Source organism: Calypte anna, chromosome 1 (assembly GCF_003957555.1).
Source record: "Calypte anna isolate BGI_N300 chromosome 1, bCalAnn1_v1.p, whole genome shotgun sequence".
In the NCBI taxonomy this organism is placed as follows: Eukaryota; Metazoa; Chordata; class Aves; order Apodiformes; family Trochilidae; genus Calypte; species Calypte anna.
In genome coordinates this window covers 85,070,579-85,093,736 of record NC_044244.1, presented here as the reverse complement: position 1 = coordinate 85,093,736, position 23,158 = coordinate 85,070,579, and the positions used below count along the sequence as shown (strand labels likewise).

The 23,158-nt window shown below is 47.1% G+C and overlaps 1 protein-coding gene across 2 annotated transcripts in view; it reads left to right on the top strand.

Annotated features, from left to right (window-relative positions):
• Nucleotides 1-10,334: 10,334 nt before the first annotated feature.
• Nucleotides 10,335-23,158, top strand: part of TBX15 (T-box transcription factor 15) — a 111,134-nt gene continuing 98,310 nt past the window's right edge. For both annotated transcript variants that reach the window (XM_030467075.1, XM_008505448.2), the window contains exon 1: nucleotides 10,335-10,626. In XM_030467075.1, the coding sequence (XP_030322935.1) occupies nucleotides 10,425-10,626 (202 nt within the window). In that variant the 5' untranslated portion in view covers nucleotides 10,335-10,424. The remainder of the gene's footprint in view (nucleotides 10,627-23,158) is intronic.

The window sequence follows — 23,158 nt, the reverse complement described above, 5'->3', positions numbered from 1 at the left end:
TCTGCCTGGACTCTGCTTCTACCGTGCTCGGGGGACACCCCGATCGGAATGCTTGGAAGATGCGCTTCTCTTCCTCGGCGGGGTGGAGATGGACACACAGAAGCTGCCTGCGAGCAGACTTTCGGTGTAAACTCTCCTGGACCCACGTGAGCATTCGGCACCACGAAAACCTGGCTCCGACCCCCTCTGCTGTCAAGGGGCGAGACGGCTCCTGCCGCCGGTCTCCGGCGAAAGCACGCAGGCAACGCGGGGAAGAGCCCTCCCCGCAGACTGGGTCCCCGCTGGTCTGGCGTGTCACCGCCCTGAGAACTGCCGCAGACCCCCTGCCCCTGCTCCGTGCGGACCGCTCGCTGCCTCCTCCGCACGAAGAAGGCCCGCAGCCGGGCGCTGCGGGATCCGAGGAGAGCAACGCAGACACACCAGCGGCAAGGCGAGGTGCTCGCAGGGGCCAGGAGGAGATCTGGTGGCCAGACACCCAGCCGCCTCCCACCGCAGCCTTGGGGCGGAAGATGCGGGCGGGAAAATCTGTGGTCTCCAGGGGAAGGGGGCAGCCCTGTACGGCAGTGGGACCGCACTGGCCAGGGAGTGAGGTGCTGGGCTCTGTCGCGACTGTTCAGAACCGTTTTTTTTTTAAGAGGAGAAATGAAGGGTTGGACAGAAGAGACAGAAACGAGATGCTGACATTGAGGAGTCGCAGGGAGACATCAACAGTTGGTGCCTATAGGACCACATCAAAGCACTGCAGAGCAACAATAAAATGCCTTGAAATACTTCTTAATGCAATGTTTGCATTGGGCATGTCCGCAAATGACACCGAATTTACCATCACAGAGGAAAGAAAGCAGCAGATGAGAAGGTTTAGCCAACCTTCCCCTGAAACCAGGCTTTAGAGGGAAATGAGAGGAAGGGATTTTTATAATCCTGAAAGCCAAGAGGAGAAACCACATCAACGCAGAGCAAGCAAATACGGCAGGGAGGGATTATCAAGGCACAGGGGGGTCATAACAAATGGGCCGATCTGCAACAAGACTCTGTTAAAGAAGAAAATTTCCAGTCACGATTGCTACAGGGCATTTTTTACTGAGGCTACTGCTCAACCCTGTTTTGTTCGGTTTGGTTGTGTTTTGTTTTTAAAGGGGGACACACTTGCCCCCTTGAGCAGGCGTCCCTAGGGGCATTTAGGGGCACCCTTAAGCCTGAGGCTTGTCACGGTCACTGGAGATATTTCCCGTGTCGGACGTCCCGGTGCGGGACGTCTCTCGCACCAATGGAGAAGGAGGGAAAAGGGGCAAATGTGTGTACTGGCGAGGGGAAAACTTCCAGGTTCCGGTCGGTCTCTGCCAAACAAGCAGTCACACTCAAATGAGTACTTAATTGCTATTGTGTTTTTGTTTTCCAAAGGCAGAACCCCTATTCCCCGAGCGCAGCTGCAGTGTGGCATAAGCTGGCTTTGTCTGGTTGTCTCGTCATGCTGGTCCCGCCTGCCTTGAAGCCAAAAGTCAGGGGTACCTTTTTAGTTGCCTGCCACCCACACAGGAAAGAACCGCTGGATGCGGGGGGCTGAACACCCTCCTGCTCCTCGGACAGCGGGCCCGAGCCCTTCAGCGGGTCTCCCTCCGTGGCTAGCTGCTCACCCGAGAGGAGATGAAGCGGCTCTGCGCCTCGATCTGTGCTGAGACGCCAGAACCCGTTCTAAATTCTTTTTGTTGTACCTTCTCCGGCGGACGAGCTGCTATACTCTCCGCCTTCGGTGCTCCCACCTCACCCGCCCGAGTTCCAAGGCGGCCGACCAGACGTGGCAGGGGAAAGCTACTGCTTGCTACCACCCGTGTCTTTCCTAAAGCCGGAGCCCTTTGCGGCTGAGCCGCCCGCGCTGGTTTCACACGAAATTCCCCGTTGCTGCGCCCATCTCGGGCAGCCTCGGGAAGCGCTGACGGATCTCCTGCCCTCTCCCCGGCCTGCCGGTGTTCTCTGCTCTCCCCTGCTGCGGGGATGTCCCTGCGATTCAGCCCCTGGGGACAAGAGCTGCCAGTTATATTTGTACCCGCATCCCCCCTCTCCCGCAACCCACTTTTCTGCGGCAGCCTGAAAGGCGGCCTTGGGGTAGCGGGCGAGGGGGATCTCTCGGGTCCGGCTGGGCAGGCCGGCAAGCGCTCTCCATCTTTAGTGTACCATTCCCACCGAACTACTCTTCGGCCCCCAGGCCCCCCCCCGCCGGCCCTTGTCTGGCTTCATTGCTGCTGCCCAGCCCCGTGCCCGGCCTCATGGTCCCAACCCTCAAAGCGCCCGGTAGTGAGCTCTCAGCTCCCCGGAGAAGGGCTGCAAGCTCGGCCCCCCGGGCTCCTCCTCCGGGGATGCCGCACTCCGCTGGCTTGACCCCAGGCGACTCTGTGACCCCCGCAACAAGGAGGGCTACGGGGTTCGGGAGAGGCCTTGCAGTGGCCACATCCCACATACTGTGGGGGTTGAAGGATCGAGGCTTCGGGGCGAGGTCTTCTCCGGGTCGGGAAGAGAGCAGATAAATTCACCCGTAATGTCAGTATCACGATAGAAAATTACCCCGTCAGGAAAGCTGCCAGCACCGAGGCGGGAGCGGGAGGATCTTTGGTATGTTTTCCCGAGTTTGCTGGAATTACCTGTATGAGTTGTGGAGAGGCGACATGTACCGTGGGAAGGATGAAGGCCCAGCTTTGATCAGAGGGTGCCTCACAGCGACATTGCCCTTCGCCCTCCGTTCGCTTCCAAGTTTTTTATGTATCTCCCAGCCGGGAAAAAAAACTTGCGAGGAGAGCAAGGCGCACGGTAAACGAGGGACTGCAGGCACTAGAATCAAATGTTCTCGGGACAGCCCTAAATTTATCTCTAGAGTAAGCCAGTCTCCGGTAGCGTTTTGGTTACTAGAAATTAAAAACAAGCAAACAAACAAACAATCACTAAGAAAACCAAACAAACATAAAACCAGAAGAAACAACCAACCAACTAAAACAACAAAAAACAAAACAAAAGAACAAAAACCCCCAAACAAACAAACAACAACCAAAAAAAACAAAAAAACAAAAAAAAAAAGCAAAAAAGCCCCCCACCAAAACCAAAAAACCCAACAACAAACCAACAGTATTAGAAATTAAGAAAAAGTCACTTAATCGTAAATATGGATAAACTAGAGGGGCAGAGCAGGAGCGGGTGAGGTCTGCCATGCAGAAAGGGAGTCCAGGTCAGTGTCAAACAGACCATGGTCATTTTGTGGGGACCGGAGCCTGTTTTCTGGCGTGACTGCTTTACGTGGCAGTCGCGTTTCACATGGGACAAAATAAGCCGTGTTTGATGTTCCCAGGTTGTACCACGTACATTGCTGCCCGTCGTGGAGGCCGTCGTCTTCTGTTTTCGTGGTGGTGTTGAGCGCAGGTAGCGCGGCGGGATAAACGCCTGTTTTCGGTAGCAAACTGATCACATCGCGCAGTCACCGCGCTTTGGGATAGCCCCGCTAAAGTCTGCTGCGTTTTAGGATCGGCCCTAAACTGGATTGTTTACACTATAGCATATTATGTGTGAGGTAGGGGAGCACACAGACCTCTCTTGGTTCAAAGACCTGTACCTTGAAGACAAATAAAAACCATTCCCCTTATATTTATTTTCTTGACTGAACACACATTGAAATGCTGCGCGCAGCTCCATTTTCTTCCCTGGAAAAGCGGACTTTGGATCCTGTCTCGGTAACAAGAGGCCGGTTGTCTGCCTGCGGCGCCCCATACCAGAACCATTGTGTGCAAGATCCGTAGCGTTTTATAGGGGAACGCCGCTTTTTCACTGTGTGCGAGGTGTGGGGACAAGGGGGGGTGACAAAGGGGGAAAGTGTCTGCCAGGTGGGTCCGGCCTGGACCGGGGTGGGGGAGTGTATAGTGAAAGCAGAGTTTGGACGCTCCCATTCCTCTTCCCGGCCCGGCAGCCTCAGCTGGGGCGGCTGAAAGTTGGCGTGAGCTCTGTGTGTGGAAGAAGCCTCAGGTCTTCCCACCCACCCCACTCAGTCCTGAGAGTTTTGAAGCAAAAACATAACCAAAAAACACCACAACAAAACTTCAAAACTTTCTACCTACTCCAAATTAGAATAGTGGCAATAATCTGCGAACAAGTAGCTCTCCAGCGCACTGCTGGGTAAATGCTGTTTGCTGCTGCCGTGAATATGATTTGGGTTATTTTATTTCATTTATTAATTTAATTAATTTAATTATTTTATCTATTTATTCATTTACTTATTTTCCTGCTGAAAATCAGTGCCTAGATTCGGCTGAGGACAGGCCCTTTTTTAAACTAAAATCTCCCTGCCGGGACATGCCGGGGCTATCTCAAGAATCGCCCCGACACAGATTTCCCAGTACTTCTCTCATCCCTGCGGCTGCACCGCGGCGAGGGAAGGCAGATGCGGCCCGATCCGGGCTACGAGCAATGGCTGTGCTTAGTCTAAGCATGACAGACCTGTGTCCTTCGGGCACCGAGAGGTGATTGTCGCTTGATGCGCAACCTTCCGGGACTGCTCGTGTGCCTTGGCTGTGACAGCGAGTCTGCTTAAAACTCCCGTCCTAGACCTTGTCGAGATACAGATCCGCTGACCGCTTTTCCCTTCTCTTTCCGAGGTTCCCTAACCATCTAGATCTCCAAAATTACGCAAGGACCGTTTATTTTTTTTTGGAAAACAAAACACAAATACAAACACAAAACCAAACCAAAACACAAAACAAAACACACACACAAAACCAAGCAAAAAACCAGACCCCAGAACCACACTTTCTCAGTGTCTTCCCGCCGGCCACCACCCCCCCCCTAGTGCAAACGGGGCATGAGTAGTAAAAGGAGGCCCCAAAGAAAGATCAGTGACCCACTAAAGATGGGGCTGGGGGAGCTGACTGAGGTGTCAAGTCCGGCTTCCCCTCGACACCATCTTTCCCGTGTGAGCGACCTCATCTTGCTTTGCCATCATTTCTTATGGAAGGGGCACACACGCGACAGATATGGCTGTCAGGAAGGTAACGTGGTGGGTGACGAGTTGAGAGCAGGCTGGCATGGACGACTGACACCTATTTTCCTCTTTCTTTTCCCCCCGAGGAGTCGGGGGAAGCGCCGCGTTTTCTGGGGAGACCTGTGCTCCCCAGGGGATTTGCAGGCCCGTGGAGCTGCATCCTGCCTCTCGCCACCCGAGAGCAGAAACCACGCGAATTCACCTGCCACGGGAGTCCTCATCAGGGAGAAAATCACCTGAGGAGGGGAATAAATATATAAATAAATTATATAAGAAAGAGTTGGCAGGATCAGCAGCAGGCGGGTTTGTTTCCCGGGGCGCCCGTGGGTGTGAAGCGGGGTGTCCCGGGCGGGCGCGCCCCCAGGCTGTGCCCAGGGACTGCAGCACACAATGAGCGAAACACAGACCAAGTGCGCCTGTGTGTTTATGCGGGTTTTATGCATGCGGGGAAAGCTGAGAGCTGCAGAAACTCGGCGACCCCTCTGACAGCCAGGCGAAGTGGGTTTGTAGGCGGCAAATGAAGAAAGCGATCATCTAGACCCTCGCTTATCTCTCCGGGTTGTTCTGAAGTTTGGCGTGGGTAAATACAAAATGCATGGCTTTTAACCCTGCCTGTGTTGTTCCAAATTAGTAGCTGAGAAGGCAGAAGGGTCTCTAGCTCGGACTTTCGTCTTTGTTTGCGAGGGGAACCTGCTTTGTTTGAAATATTCGTCCTAATTGCCTATTTCCAAACAGCTCCACTGGGAGGCTCCGAAATTCAGTCAGGTCTGATTTGTGCCCGCGAAGAAGCTCCGTCCGGAGCTGGAGGAAGTTCAGGGACAATTTGAGTTCCCGATTCGCCTCACCTCCGAGAACACTGGGGCTGAGATAGGGCTAAAGGGGAACAGGCCCTGGGATACGGAGCAATTGGTTACTTTAAGCCCAGGAAGCCTGTCGATGCGTCTCTGGTCTCTTTCTGCCGCCCGAAAACAGGGGAACCAGAAATCATGCACGCGCGTCGGTCTATTGTGCTGAAACAAGTCGAGGAGAAGTCCTGCTAAAATTGAGGGAAAGTACTTGTTGTTTTTTATAGTTCAAGTGTATAATCGGATTTTTTTTCTCTCCTGATAGAAAGCAGATAAATTTATGAAGGGAGAGCTAAGAGAATAATTACAGGGTGAAGGTAGTTAAATTTTATTTCGAGTCCCAAAGGCAAAACCTGACATTTTATTGCAAACATCTGGAAGGCTTAAGAAACTGGCATGGTGTTTGTTTAAACACTAATAGAGATTTTTATTCTGTAAAACACAAACAAAGCCCATTTAAAAACACTCGAGACTGTAAATATTTTGCGGTGGTTCAATTCTTAAAGCCTGAGACACCCAGGGAAAGACGGGGAATCAACGGCATAATAGGGGTATAATTATGAATTAGTTAGTAATACGCAACAATACAGTTTGTGCAGACCATAAAAATAAATTGCAGGCGTATTTTTTTTCCCGCAGTCACAATAACTGACCCCGCGCAGCCCGAGAACATCACCTCGCTAGAGTTTCCAAGCGGCGACTTATGTTCGTTTTAAACTCGCCTCTTACGAAAGTGCCAGCCTCGAAAATCCTCCGGTCCGTTTTTAAAAGACAATCAGCGTTGCGTTAAAGTCCAGTAAATCACTCGCTCACGTTATCAGGCAGCCTTCAGCCCGAACCCACTGGCTAGTTGTAACATTGTTTTCAATTACTAACTTAAAGAAATAGAAAAAAATCGCTGGGCTAGGTCTGGATAAAGGACCTTCGGTAAGGTTTTTCTTAATGTGTAGCAGGGTTAGAAACTGGCTGGGCTCAGCCCCAGCGAGCAGCACATCTGGACAGCACTCCCACCTCGCAGTCTGCTCCCCTTGTTTCTGTTTCTCTCTCTCTTTCTTTTTATTTTTTTTTTTTCCTTCCAAATATTTCCATATATAAACAAATATATTCAGGCGACAACTGGAAAGCAGGCTGAATGTTTTCTTTATAAAACTCCAGGCCTGGCCCTGCGACCCTTGCTCTTTCCACTTTATTCCAGGGAGCAGTTTCCTGGATTTAATGGGAGCTGCCCCTGCGAGTAAGGGTCTGGAATAAAGACCAGCAAAGGCACACATTCATCTCTGGCGTCGGGGGTCAGAGTAGGATCTGAATCCACATTAAGCCCAGTCCGACTCCAAGTTCACCGCCGCTTGCTACGGGGAGCGGGAGCTAGGTCCCTAACACCGACCGCTCTGTCTGACAAGGGCGTCGGGGACAGGTTGCCAGGGGCACGGCGCGGTTGCATTTTGATCAGCAAGATTTTGGTACAAAAGCTGAATGGAAATTCCATCCTTCGGCTTGAGTCGCGAGGGTTCTTCTTGCCGAACCCTCTCAGTGCAGTGGACAAAGATCGCTGAGGGAGAGCAACTTCGGCTTCACACCGCTGCCCCCCCTAGCCCCCCATCCCCGGCACATCCTCATGTGCTCAGGGCCGCAGGTTTCGGGGATGGCAAGGTCGCTACGAAGGCTTCCCTTTCTCCCCACTCGCAGTGAGAAGCAGCAATCCATTGTGTTCATCGCTTTTGCATCGCCTGGCGCAGAGAGAGGGCGAGCTGTGCTGGGAGCATCGGCGTAGCGGCAGGGAGAAGGGGGAGCAGCGGCCGACGGCGGCTGCGTGTCCTCCCGCCCCCGGACACCTCTCCCGGGACCGCGGGGAGATGGTCTCCGGTCCCTGGCAAAAAGTTCAGCTCCCTGGGGTCTGTCAATTAGGGGCCGCATTGGCACGGGAACTCTGCTGCTTTTCTACTTGCTGCTGGGGAGGCTGTGTCTCTCTGCCAGGGCCGGGTGCAGGGTGGTCTGACACGACTTACAGACCTCGAGCAGCAGCCTGGAGAGCACCTGGATACGAGACCCGAAAGAGGTTGAGGCGGCTTTAAACTGTCGACCTGTAAAACCAGACTTAGCGCCGTGGAAGACGTATTTCTTAACTCATACATCAGTCCCCAAATTTCGTCTAAATCTCCCTACCTTTCCAATAGCATTTCCTCTCGCTAAAACACTATAAATAATCTCTTGTTTTCTTGGGCTCTCTTTCTAAAATCTCCCCCCAGCTTCTTTAAAAGCCTTTCTCGGTATCTGTCTCCCAGACGAGTGTTTCCTAGGCTTTTGGAAAGAGGAAAAGGGCTTTTAATTTTTTTAAAAATTTATTATTGTATTTTGTTTTTAATTTGGGATACATGATTTCGTCGGGGGAAATACACACAGCTAGCGGATCCACTGGAAAAGCATATTACCCGTCCGAGTCCGGTCTCATGCCCTGCTGCCGGCTTCTTTCAAGCCCCTGCCTGTGTTGCTTCCTTCTTCCCTCTGCTCCCGCCCCGGCACTGCTGTCCGTGGAGCCTAGGAGCGGGGCAGTGCCCCAGGTGGCACACCCCGGGTGGCAGTGCCGCGTGCCCGGCACTCAGCCCTCGGCGAGTGACCAGTCAAAGACGATGTACAAGAGGGGAGGAGAAAAGATCGGCAGAGAGGGGCGGGATAGGGGGACAGTGGGGGGGTGATGAGAGGGTGTAAGGCGGGTGATGAGGACGCACAAAACCTGCTCCTCGGCTTAGGTAACGGGGCTTAGTTTTTCCGGGATTTCCTGAAGAAACGTACTCTTTCTTTTCATTCGAAATCCCGTCCCGTGCGTGTGAACCCTGGCGAGCTGTTGTCAGGCTTTTTAGGCCGGGGAGAGGGGGCTGAAGGGCTCTGCCGTTCCACGCAGACACGGGCATCTTGGAGTCACTCCGGTAGCTCAAGTAACTGCTCCTCCAGTCCTCACGCCTGTCTCTTTCATTTTTGTTAGACCACATCGAAAAAATCTCTCCTAAAAAAAAATCTCGTTCTCCTCCAGAGCTGCTTCGAGCAGCTCTGAGCCTTTGGGAAGCATCAAAGAAACATTGGCCAAAAATAATCTCTCTCTGAAAGCTGGCGTGTGTTCTCGTCTCCCTTTCCACCGTGGGTCGATCCGTGTTATTCGCTCTCCTTACTATATAATTATTTATCGTTTATTTCGAACCTCTATTCGATTCCCGGAATCGAATTGACCCCCGTCTGCTTTCCCCACTGACTTTTTCCCTAGGCAGTGTTTTTCTTGATTTCTCCTATTTTTTCCATGCTCCCATCAGCTAATGAAAACACAGGGTATTTCCTTCACCTTCGCAAATTCAAAACTTGTGTTTTTTCGCTGCGAGCCCCGCTGCGCCACACACGACCGAGAAACAACTACGGCCCCACCTCAGCCCCGTTTCTGGGCAGAGTGAAGCGTCGAGCGGAAACAAAATGCTGAATATTGTCCAGGCAACCGGCTGGGATCTGTATCTAGCGGGTTTGTTCCCTCTATAGCTAAGTGGCAGAAAGAATCAGGAGGAGGGGGGGCGGGGAATAAAAAATATATATATGTATATATATTTACTATTGTTAAAAATATCCCTCTTCCGAAAGGAAGGCTCTCCCCTGCCCGGGGCTGTCCGGGTTTATCTCTCCGGCTGCCGGCGACAGCCCACGCCACCCGGTCAGCCTCGCCGTTCCACGCACACGACTCTTTTGAAGTGAAACTTCAAAACCCTCCCGAGACGTTGCTGTTGCCGGGCCAAACACCGCATCCGCCGGCAAACCCAAGTAAAACATGGCATGATGATGTTTTAAAAGCACCCACTCGTCCAGCACCCCTGGGGTGCTAAGCCCCTCTCGAGTACTGTGCGTGGGGATTAGCTAGCAGCAGCCCCTAGGAAATGTGGATACGGGGGAGAGAACTGCGGGAGTTGTTACCTCTCAGTGTTTAGAACTACGGTTTTCCTACTGTCTCCCCGTTCTTCAAACAGTTAATTCTCCCGGCCAGTGCTCCAGGACTCAGATGGCCAAAATTCCTCGCCCTGAAGCTCGAGTCTCCCTCCCCTCCCCATTGGATCGCAGCTTTTGGGTCTCTCCTGATCTCTCCCTCCTATTGGCGAGGACTTTTTTTTTTTTTTTTTTTTTTTTTTTTTTTTCCTTTTTTTTTTTTTCCTTGACAGGCGCACGCAGGCTGCTAACTCTTGGAGAGAAAAAAAATCCCATAAGTTTGGATCAATCAGAGAGAGACAGGAGGAAAGGGGAGAAGGAAAAAAAAAAAAAAAAAAAAAAAAAAAAAAAAAAAAAAAAAAGAAATCCAGCCTGCAGCCCCTCTGAGCAAGTGCTGAAGACCTGGGCTGAGCACACCCTCCCGGCTCTGGCTACGGAGTATCTGCAGCCTCATGTAGTGCCTTCAGGAGGCTGAGGGCTGGTTCTTCTGGGGGTGCAGCTGGGGAGGGGTGGGGGGAGAAAGAGGCGAGAAGCTCTGCCTCTGGAGCCCGAGCTCAGCGCTCCAAGCCACTGGCCGCTCATCTGCCCAAGGGTCTGGGCTGGGGGATAAGATGAGTGAGAGGCGAAGATCGGCGGTGGCCCTCAGCTCCCGAGCGCACGCTTTCTCGGTAGAAGCCTTGATTGGGACAAATAAAAAGAGGAAACTGCGAGACTGGGAGGACAAGGGGCTGGATTTGTCCATGGAAAGCCTCAGCCCGAACGGCCAGCTAGGGGACAATGAAGACCCGACTCAGTGCCTGGACCTCAACCCCGGTTAGTGCAACTGCTTTCTCTTCGGGGACCCCTCATCCCCGCACCCTCCTCACCGAGCCCTGACGGGAGCTGCCCGCCAGGAAAGCGGCGCCAGACAGGGAGGCAACGCGTCCCGGGAAACATCCGGGACTAGGGGTAGAGGAAAAGGAGTAGGTGGGGAGGGGGGGTTGTTGCGGAGATTCCTTGGATTTTAATTTATAGGTTTTTGGGTTTTCTTTTTTCCTGCTTACTTTTCTTCTCCTCACTGTGGCTCTTTGCTACCCCAATTCCATAATGTCCCGGGAGGGAACAGCGTGTTCCCCCTCCCTTTCGCTTCCTCCTTTTCCGTTTCTCCTCCCTCTCCGTGCCTGCCGGTCGCGATAGTCCTTCCTGGGTGTCTTGGGACAAGCGTTTATCCTTGCCCCGGAGCTTCCCGACCATCGTGGGGGTACCGTGTGAGTCGGGGGCAAAGGAGTGGGGCACTACACTGGCATGCCCGAGGGAGGGATCACCTCACTCCACTTCCGTGCGGCTTTTCGAGACACCGGCCACCACCCCGAGCTTTCCCGGCGGAGACCCTGCTGCCCTGACCAGAGGCTTCGGTGCAGGAGGAGGAGGAGGCGGGGGCCACAGATCAGCGTTACACTGAGGCGAGGGGCGCCGGCTCTGCAGAGCGGCGGGACCCGCTTCACATACACGCCCGCCCCACACCGAGCTTCCACCCCAGACCTCCACGAGCTGGGGGTGTGTTCAGCACCGCAGCGAGGGGCTGGGGACCTGATCCTTCCCCGGGATCGGGCCTTTTGGGGCTCAGCGGTGCGGCCTCGCTCTGTGCCAGGGACGGAGAACTCAAACCGCGGTGGTGGCCTGGGGGGACGGGTGAAGGAGGTTTCCCCTCTTCGCAGGGACACTGCTCCCAGCAGGGAAAAGGGCCTCACCAGGGAGCAGGAGCTCCAAGTGAGGGGGGCTTCACGGAGTCCGACCCCTTTATAGATCCTGGCGCTTCCAGGGGACAGAGGGAGAGAATGAGACTTCCCTCGTGGTACTTGTACTTTTAAATTTTAAACTTGTATAATTTATTTATTTTTAAAAGGAAGCTTGTAGCTTGGAGTGATCATTTGGCTCAAGAGAAACCCTCACTCTTCTCTTGGTCCCCCGCCCCCGGCATTTTCTGTCCTCTCTAAAACGAGGGCTCCGCAAAAGCAGTCGGGGACCCGCGGAGACACCGAGGGGCGAAAGTGCGCTGCCTTCCGCTCTGCCCCGCGCCCTTCTAGCCATCTCCCCACCTCACTCCTTACGGCCTTAACACGGGACGGAGCGGGCGAGGTTTTCTCTTGAGCCAAATAATAGTAGTGTGTGGAGAAAGCGAATTTTAGGCAATTTATCTTTACTTTTCTTTTAATGTTCGAATGGTAAACATTCGAAACGGTAAAAACGGTTTCTATGCGCGACCCCGTAAAAGAAAGGGCGGTAATTCCCTCCACTCTCGCCAAATTCATTTCTCTGCACTTGAAGAAGAAAACATTTTTTTTTTTTTTTTACTTTCCCCGCTCTGTCATTAAGCATCAGCGGCCCTAAACAAACAAAATAAACAAACAAAACCACCCCACAAAAACAAACCACCGCCCTCAAAAAAAAAAAAAAAAAAAAAAAAAAAAGAGGTCGAGGTGTGGAAAATATCTGCTGTAAAAAAACTTTTAAAACTAAAAAAAAAAGTTTTTTAAAGTATTTTTAAAAGGAGCTAAAGATTGGGAATTCCGAGAGACCTCGCCCGGGTCCACTCTCAAAGAATCGCATATTTTAATATGCTTGTAGCAGCCGACCTTTCTGCTACAGATCGTAAAAAATACGTAAATTCTGCTGCTGCGACACCTTTCTTAGTGGAGTGATGGGCTTTAAGGAGAGGGGACAGGAGCCATTAATATATTAGCCGCTAGAAAACATTGGTTACGGTTTCCGAGTCTTCCCGGTTTGAAATAATAAATTCACAAACGAAAGGACAATCCACTTTCTAATAACAGAGCAGATATGTGTGTCGAACTTTTTCTTTTTTTCTTTTTATTTTTTTAACAGTTTATCATTAATTTTTAGCCACAATAGGATATACTTTTCCCGTATCTAGAATTTCATTTGTCCCTTTTTCAATTAATTCAAAATAAAGCACTGGAAAACTCCCCCTGCACCATACTGGAGGGATGGAGAGGATGGCTGCTAATGCCTGAAACCTTAGACAGCAAGCGTGATGTTTTTCATAAAGCAAAGGAAATCAAGAACAGTTTGAGAAATCATTTTTAGGAGGTTGATAGACTTTAAATAAAGTCCGCGACGGTTATTTGCACAGTTACTTCATTGAACCTAAATCCTCCGCGGTGTACCTTTGCTGCTGGGTGAAAATTGATTAGAGGCTCTATAATGGCCACAAAATTCCACCTTTACAAGACCCAATTAAGTACAAACTTTACACCTAACATATTTTAAACTTGCCAAATCTCCAACGATATACAAAAAAAACCAAACAAAAAACCCCCAACAAAACCAAACAAGCCAAAATTAAGAAAGGGAATTTTTATAGTGTCCCAAAAGTTCAAAACACCAAGTCGCTGCTCCCGAGTAGCGTAGGAAATAACACAAGGCTGTTCATTAATTCATCGTTGGTACGGATGTGCCAACACAGGCTCCAAATATCACAGTATGCACTAGGAAATTACGTGATGATTTTCAGTGTAATAACGTAAATCGGTCTTGCCCGATGCATCCATCTGTTGGCTTAAACCCCCTCTCAGTTTCAGCTCAGGAGGGTCTGAAGGGCTGAAACTCTCTGCCGCTGGGAAGTAAACATCGCCAAGTGACAAGTAAGGGTCAACTCTTCTTTTCGCAGCTCCTTTTTGTGTTGACGGTTATCTCAATTTCTCTACCACGCCTCAGATTTTCCTCTCCGTCCCCACCACGGGTGGCACTGGGTGTCCCGGGGCGGCAGTGGGGGTTTTCGACGGGGCGGCCGCGCTTCGCTAACGGCGAGGGGTCTCCGCCGCCCTCAGTGCAGCTCTGCGCTGGACATGTACAAAATCCAGCCTTCGGGGCGGCGTGGCAGGCATCTCTCCTCGTTTCTCCGTTTTGCCGAAATCTTTCACCCCTTATGTGCGATTTTTCAGCTATGCCCAAACCCTTCGGTGACAATATTGGCCATCCCTCGAGTGCCCGAGAGACCCTCCCTGGGGTCGCATCTTCCCGGGAGAGGCGAGGTAGCCGGCTGGTAGGTGCCGGTTTGTGGGGTGGAATGGGAAAAGGTGAGAGAAATTAGAGAAATCGATTTATCTTCCAGGCTTGTAAAAAATATCTCCCGAGCATCTGAGATATTTATGCCTCAGCAATGAATCTTGTCGCCAGAGTTAATGTGCTGTTTTATGAGACTCGGTTTAAAGGGGGATAAAGATGGATTTTAATCACGTGCGGGTTTTAATCACGAAGTTGTGAAAATGAATTCGGGATTACAGCGACTCTCACCCTCTCTGTCTCTCTCGCGAGCTTGGGGCTCGCCGCGGGGCTCGGCGGAGCAGAGGGAAGAGGGGAGGCCGGCAGCGGGTAGCCCCGCATCTCCCTCCGGCCCTCGGCTGTCGTTGCTGCGGGGAGGAGGAGGAAGAAGAGGGTAGTGGGGTGCAGGCGGCGACGGGCGCTCCTCCGTCCCCTTGGCAGGTTTGGTTTCAGAGGGCAGCAAAACAATGGGCTCGGATGTCTTCTGGGTATTTATAGATTAAACCTGAGCAGCAGAAAGGTCACGGGGGGCCCAGGCGTTGCCTCCCTTGATGTATATATTATTTACCATCGTTTACAGCTGTGGCTTTAGTCAGCCTTTCGCTCTGCGCAGGAACAGACCGAGGCTGAGCCGAGCGCGCTCCTTTGCTCGTCTAGAGTTTGAGGCGGGTTTTTTTGAGAGCTGTCTCCCTGCGGCCGTGTCCCCCCCCCACCCCCCCAAAACACGGCTGCTCCTGGAGGCAGCTACACGGAGAGATGCTACACAGGCGCTTCAGAGGCAGAGCAAAATGTGACGTTTGAAAAGCTAAAATTTTCTCGCTTTGCGACCATCCTGTTCCTCCCAGCGAAACCTGGTAGCAAGTTTGTAAACGAATTTCGGCAGTGCAATCTTCATATCACACATCCCACGATATTATTGATTGCATGTCTTAATAATGCACACATCAGTTGAAAAGCAAAACAACACAACGAAAGAAAACAAAATATTTTTGAGAGTTTTATTTTTTATCAATTCGGGAAGACATTACATATGAATTGATTTTTTGTTTTTCTGAAGCTATATTAACGAACTACTGTGAAACTTTGCAACGAGAGAAAACACGGCGCACATTTCAAGACCTACAATGTGATTATTACAGCTGTTTCTCCATAAAATTAAGGTCCGATATCTTGACAAAACCTTTCGTGTCTGTCAAAAAACCCTCGATTTCTTTCACCATGGCGTGAAGGCATTTTCCTAGTCTTGGAAGTGGCACGAATATCCACGCCAGTCCCGGGTGCCTGCTCCTCATTGCCCCTTGGCAACCCCTCCTCCAGCAGCGGGAGTGCAGGAGCCTGCAACCCGCCGGCCCTCTGAAAAGGCAAATAAATTTTAAGAGCAGGAGAAATGCAATTGATTTTACATGATTTATATATATATATAAGAATAATGTATAATCTCTCTCTCGATATGTGGGGGATATCTCACTGCTTCTGAAAGATCATGTTGTTGAAGTTCCATTTTTTGAGCAGTGGCTGTTAAACCTATGGCTGGGAAATTGCTTAATTTAGTTCCAGACATAGTTTCTCATTTCAGCTTTTGTTTGAGTGCTTGGTGGATAGGATGAGGATTTCAAGAGCTGGCAGAAAACTTTTTTCTCAGTTCTTTCCTGAAGCAGGTTGATTTGGTACACGCTATCCTTTGCATGGTTCTTGATGCTCACCAATGAACAATGGTCTGTATCAACGAGGTGTAAGATAGAGAGCCTCAGCTTTGCTTTTGGCAGAAGCACTTGGGATTTATTGATGCAATGTCTTTCTAACAACTGCATGTGTGTCTGGGATTGTATGAATTCATTCCACCTGTTGGATCATCAGTTTGCCTCCTAAAGAGGGGATACTGAGCTCAGATCCATTGCTCCCTTGTGTATGCTATGGAAGGAAATGTGAAAATCTGACCCTCATAATGCCTGTGCTCCCCCTGTACTCTGGCTGCAAAGTGAATGCTCTTGCCCTTCCCAGAGGAGAAAGTTGAAGGAGGCAGATGGAGCTGCCCAGATGAGAGCCAGGAGAGCCCTGTGGGGGCTCAGGAAAGGGTTGTCTTGGTCAAGTTTGTACAACTCCAACCTTGGAGCCAAAGGAGACAAGTGAAGCGAGAAGTATTTGTCTCCGCAGCAATGTGTATCTTACTGAATTGGTGAACTGCTGCTGGGTTTGAGAAACTCTTCCTGCACAGAGGTGTCTTGCTCACACTCTGTTAAGAAGGCAGGTAATAGAATAATGGAGGCAAATCCTACAGAACAGCAGACTATTAGAAAAATGGCAGCTTGTCAAACAATGTATTTTCTTTTACATTGAGTTTAGATTTGCAGTGGGTTTTTGCAGGTTTACCCCAGCTGCTGTTCAGGGGAAAGCTGCTATTTTCAAAAGACTTCTCTTTCTTTGACAAGAACTTTGGGAGAATCCAAAACGCTTCTGTTACAAGCAAAAGTCAAGTAATTCCTTACAAACCATCAATCACCTCTCCCTCCTCCCACTTGGGACAGAGCACTTATATCAAATATCAGCTCAGCTAGCCTGCTAAGGCAGAAATGTCCTGCTTTATCTATACCTGTTTTCAAGGAAAACTGATGCTTTTTTCAGATGGAAAAGTTGAATGATGTCTTCCAAGAGTGCTGCATTCAGGAAAGAGCATTTGCATTGTTTTACAAAATGGTTGATGTCACAGAAGTCACCTCTATTCACACAGAACACCGTTCCTATTTTAATCAGTTGGATTCCTGTTTGAATCTTTGGTTGCAGCCTTACATCTTCAAGGGTGAAAGTATGTGTAGTGTTTTTTTTTTTAAGTTTTTGTTTTTTTTTCCCTTCCTACCAATCTAGATTAATAAGCTTACACCTTAAATTAGTCTGAGAACACTTGGAAACTTCTGGATATATTGAGTCTGGCTCATATAGCATTTACATCAGTTCCTGTTGCAAGTAAAATCTTTTCAAGTGTGATTTAATTCACCCCAAGCGTCCATACTGAGGTCTGTAGTTTACACCAGAAATGTAAAATCAAGTTCAGTGAAAGAGCTTAAGTTTTCTAAAAGTGAGATAAGAGACAGAGTTTCCCAGGGAGGCTAAGCTCTCTAGTGCCTGTTGATGGAATTATGAGATTTTTGTAGATCTTAGGACACTGACATCCTCCTGAACAATACAATTACTTTGCAGAAACGGGTTGGGAAGTTTTGCTTAATTCCTGACAGAAAAAGCAGGATGGGTATACATGTGAATGGTCAGTATCCAGGGAGCTATGGAACTCAACTAGGAAGAGCAGCAGCAATCATCTGGATGTAAAGGGAAGCATAGGCAGCTGGGGGTTTACCAGCACTCCCATGCCTAATTCTGCCCCGAGCAGCTCTGCATAGCAGGCCTTTGAAAGATTTGGCTTTTCTGGCTTATTATTAAGACTTGATTTTCCACAGATACTTGGAAAAAAAGCTGAGACATTTTTATTTTCAGAGAAAAATGGATGTATCTTTTTGCTGCTTGTTTACAGTACTGGTTAAAATAGGTTCCAGTTCCAACCCTTCTGCCTGCAAAACATTTGCTGTCTCAAAATACACTGCCATTGTATTTCTTGGTAAAAGCCATAGTGTGCTTTGGTGAAAAGGGTAAGGAAAAGAGAACAAGGTGTTGTAAAAATAAAAGGAAAAATCTTTGAAAGCAGATTTAAAAATGTTAAGGCTCTGTCAGGAAATGTGGTGCCAGTTCAAGCTCTAGCAACAGCATTCGTGCCAGGAGCATCTTTTAATTGCATATTCTGCAAGATCAGAAAACAATGAATCAGTAAATCAATCGAAGAAGTGACAAAAGCACTTATTACAATAATATTTAGAATGGTATTTCCATGTGCCATTTGTTCAATTGTGCTATTGATTTGACAGTATTGTCAGGATGGTACAAGTCAATCTCCTGTGACAGGAGGTTGTCCAGTGTTTGCTGTGCATTTGCAAATGCAAGCTCACAGCTCTTAGTGGGAAGGCTGCACCTAGCAAATGTCTTAGGCGAGGGCATGTTGATTCACATAAACAGAGGACTTCAGAGGAGGATTTGTCAGATGGGGATTGAGCAGAAAAAAAGTGAAGATGGTGAGGAGCCATTTACGTTCATATGAATAAGAGAAAAAAATTTTTTTTTGCTACATTGAGAATCATGAAAACCTAAGGTTTGCTCAATCTCTACAGATTTATTTTTATATCATCAAGCTACGTCATATTTTAAGTTATGTAACCATTTAAAAAATGGATCCCCAAGCTTTCTTGCTTAAATGAACTAAAAATATTGAAAAAACAAATCATAAAATGAATTTGAAATGAAAAAATAAAGCATTTTGATTGAGATAATAATGAAATCAAGTATTCGAATGTTCAAAGCTGATTCTCAGTTTTTCTTCTTTTATCAATCAAAGTTACTTGCCAAATTCTGCAGGATTTCACAAAGTTTTAATTTCTCCAAGGACATTTTTTCTTGTTCAATTCAAATAAATTTTTGCACAGTAGAATTCAGACCCTGTCATAGTGGACAGTTTCACTGTACCTCACATGCTCATTCTTCTTTAGGCTTCTGCTTTTTGGGAAGGAGATCTTCCTGTATTGTTTAATGGACATTTTCAGCAATGTCCGCATGTTTAGTTCTTGGAAAGGAGCTTGGGAAGAAGTTACTGCCAACTGTCTTTAGAAGAACTGATTTACAGTTTCTAAAAAGTACATAACCAACTGGTTAAGAACTGACACAAATCATAGTAGTCATCAGCACGTTTATATGAATGCACCCAAGGCAAAAATTGTTTGAAAATCACTGGGCCAGGGCACACAGAATACTTATGAATGACTTACAGTTTTTTTACTTCACTCAGGGACTTCATGCACTCTTGGCTAGCATTAACATTTTTCCCATGACCAATGAATTAATGAAACCAAGACTCCACTTTTATGAGCTTCAGGAAACAGAGAACTGCCTGGGCAAATATCAACCTCAAAACTAAGGGGAAAACAGAAGACACCAGAATGTTGCTGCTGTTTTATCCCTGAAATGCCAGCAGATCAGTTCTATAAGTTTGAGTTTGCTGAGGAAGAAGGGACCTTAGGAATAGATGGAAAGATTCACAGATAGACTTTTTACATCTACTTGCTGGATTGGGTTGTCTTCAATCCTGCTCAGTGGATCCTATTAAAAGGTCAGTTATTGAATATTCATAGGTGTTATCATCAATACTTCTACAAGCATCATGTAGCTTGATGAAGTTATTCCCGTATTGTCATTTCTGTTTCAGCTTTTCAGATAGATACACTTTGTACAAAAAAAAAAAATACAAATGTATTTTTATTGTGCTTGAAGCAATATTTCTTATCAGAGACAAAAAATAGTAGAAGATGACCTGATGAGCATTCCCTTGTGCACACTCAGAGCACACCCTCATTGTCTTTTTTAAAAGCAGACTTTGGCCATGAGATTGGACTGGACTCTGCTGCTGCCTTCATTTGTAATAAAATACCATGCAATAATTGGGATTAGCAATCCCAAATTTTTACTTGACATTTTTAGTTGCAAAGGTGTGTGTTGGCCCTAAGTTTGTTTGTTTGTTTGTTTGTTTATTTATTTATTTATTTATCTATCTGGCATCTGATAATTAGAAAACAAATACAGTGGAAGTGTCCCATGACATTTCAAAATACAATAAAGTGAAGGCTGTGTGTGAAATGAAGACACCAGGCAGCTTCAGGTAAAAGAGGGCCCGATTCTGCAAGATGCTAAGCATCTACATTCCTTTATGGCCCTGATTTTTAAGGGTTTAGTTTTTATGACCTTATTTTCAGCGGTCTTAAGAATGTGCAGTCATTATGGAGATCTTGACCTCTTGCTTGATTTCTGCTCTGTGATTCCTTAAACAGACAGTGATAGCCAGAAAGTAGCCTCCCCCACAGTACAACTGTCAGGATTGGAATAATTTTGATTTATGTAAAGGGATTTATTTTTCATCTGTTGCAATACTGCGTCAGTCTGTATGAATAAAATAATCATGACAGTGAGGTTAATGCCTGGGTGATCACTTTTTATGTCACAGAAGGATCATGTTTTCCTCTGCTCTTCAGTTTCCCTGTAAATGCCCAATAGTATGAGAACTATCAGGCTGGATCAGACACAGATTTCTAGATTATGCCCATCTTGTCAGTTTCTAAGTTCTCCTGCCTCTTTATTGTGTGATACAATAAAACAGTGCTTCATCCAAGGCAACAATATTTAAGCTGAGAACTTGTTTTTTTACTTTAGAAAACTTAATCCTTTTATACTAGAATATTGGAGGAAGCTGGGAAAATATAAAATGCAGCACATGGCTGTGGGTGCCTAATGGTTTTTATTTTACTGCAGAATTTAAAAAATAAATAGAAGAAGGATCTGGGGGTTTCCTGTGCCAGGCTCCTTTGAGCAAACAAAAAAAGAAGTCTTCATTTACCATCAAACAACCCTAGCAAAGTCTCCATCTGCCCAGCAGCACACCAGTCCCACTATTCACATCAGTGCTTGGGAGTGTTACCCACATAAGACTGTAACATCACAGCTCAGTTATAGGCTGTATATCACAGCTCCCAGCAATGCTGCTGGAGTGGCAGAAAGCCTCCGCTGCCTTGTTAGAGACTGCCCGGATTATTCCGTACGTCGTAATTCTGCTTACTCCATTACTCAGGAAATTGCGCCTGGGCTGGGGAAAGGGAGGGCAGCTGTGAAGGCTGTTAGCAGTGTGCTGTTACAGAAATGGACAATAATTAATAGCTTTTGTGAAAGTAGAGTCGTATAACGCGGCTTCAGGAAATAAATAAAAATAAAAATAAAAAAAACAAAAACAAAAATGCAAACCAAAACAAAAATTGTTCTGCTTCTTGGAATTAAAGGTTTGATTGTGAGGCGACTGTTCAGAATATTTCAAGACTGAGTGCTTGAGTTATATTAAGGTGCTGGACATTGGTATCTGGGGCAATTCGGGAATAATTGGTTCAGAAAAAATGGAAAGAGGCTTGACTGACTACATACAGCGCACAGAAGTGACTAATCAAGTGTAGCTGCAGCCTTTAGCAAAAAAACCCCAGCTTAACTCCACAAGAGGTTAGAAAATGTCTGCAGCATTTGTCGCCTCTGTCCTTTTACCACGTCAGATGCTGGTTTTCCCTGGCTGTGCTCTCGGACACCCGCTGGACTGGGATGTCCCTGGGCTTCTGTAGGTTCTGACTTGTCCCTGGGCTCAGAAGTGGTAGAGGAATAACAAGTGAAGGGTAGGAATGTTGTACCCCAGCCTGGGTGAGGAACAGGGTGCCCCACATTGCTCTGAGAAGCTCCCTCGGCAGGGACAAAAGATGGAACAGATCACTGTCTTGTACTTACGTTGTCACTGTGGGGGTGAAATGCTGGTGAAATCAGGAAGATCTGAGTTAACAGGGACAAAGGAGTAGAAAAGCAGAAATGGGGACCACTGCTGGCAATGAAGGAGGAGAACGAGGCAGGAAAGGGGGTGGTTGAGGGCTTCATTTCCTACCCAGAGGCTGCTCACAGCCTGAGGAAGAATTAGAAACTATTTTCAGACTTTCTCCCTGCATCTGGCTACTATTCTGGTTTTTTTTTTTTTGTTTGTTTTTTTTCTTGTTGGTTGGTTTTTTGTTTGTTTTTGTTTTGTTTTGTTTTTTCCCTCTCTCTTTTTTTTTTTTTTTTTCCTTTCTGTTTCAGTTTTTTTAATATTTTGTGTGTGTGTGTTTTTCTGTTGTTTGTGTTTTTGTTTTGGCTTTGTTTGGTTTGTTTTGTACCTTACACCAGACAAATGTGAATAAATTGGTCTTAGGAAGAAATAGGAACACTTCTCAAACAAGAAATTTTCAGGGGAAAGAATAGGGTTTCTTTCTAGGGTCCTTGTTCTCTATGGTTTGATGTGAAAAAAATCAGGATTTTCAGGAAAAATTAGAAAGAATCTTCTGGATGAAATGTTTCTGCTTACAGAGAATGCCATAAGATTTTTCAGTATAAAATTTGAAATCATATTTGCTACTTTTGCTACTTTTATTCAGTCCTTCAGCCTTTTTATTAAGAAAGAATTTAAGACATGGACTTGTTTTAAGTGTATTTTATTATGCAGTTGCATTGGCTGTACCCTATTGATTCCTATTGTATTTAAAAATTAGATATTAGATTTATTATATAGGTATGGTTAGAGGCAATTTCTGATTACTAATTAAATCATGAATTGCAAATTTCTTGGTGTTAGGGAAGTAATTAAACTTGACTTATGATAATCAGCTACTACAGATAATTCAGTCTTTCCCTTCTACTCAAAATTTCTACTTATTTTGTTTATTTGAGTGTTTTTCCTGAGGGGCCTGGGTGGAGGGAAAAGGAATGCATCTTGTCTGCACAGCAGGAAAATTTCTTGGAAATTACTTTTCCAAGACTGGTTAGGGCTACAGAATTTAAATGAAGAGTTATGAACAGTAGCAATGGTTTCTTATTACAACCATTTGTAGCTGAATGAGAATATTTACCATCTGACCCTGAATAATTTTAATCATGGATATTCAGACAATTGCTGAGTAATCATGAAACAGCTTGACAGTCCTGAATTAAAATATGAATTATTAGATCTCAGATATTATTCACTCTAGCATTCACACAGTGATGTTTACTGTGCAGGTAAATAGGAAGAAGGTTTTTTAAAAATTGTGATCACCTAATGAAGTCCATACTAGTTAATTATATTTCTTTTCTAAAAAATAAATGTTTCTCTTTTTTTAGGCTTTTTTCCCCCTATTTCCACTTCCTTTCTTCCTCACTCCGTTTCCACAGTTGAAGTATTATTGGCTCATCTGAGTCATGACTTCTGCCTCATAAATCAGGATGCATACCTAGCTTTATTTCTAAAGCAAGAGGGGATTCACTGGTAGCACTTGGGCTGTTTGTTGCACATACTGAGACTGCTGACTCCTTGGGACAGCATCTCCTCTGCTTACATTTAACAGTAAAGCCAAGTGTCAACCTGCATCCAGGGCTTTGGGACATTGCAGTCGTACAAAGAATAATATTTTAAAGGTGTTGCTGGTTAATCACCTTACTTTAATAGGACAACATTTACACCAACCGTTTGCACTGTGGTTGGCCAAATTTTTTCCTCATGTACAGACTAAGATGTGATCTTCGTTTCATATGCCAGACTTTGTTTCTTTGAATACAGCAGCTCAAATGGTTTTAACTCTTCCCCGGGATCTCCATCATTAGGGGAACAAGGACTTCAATCAGG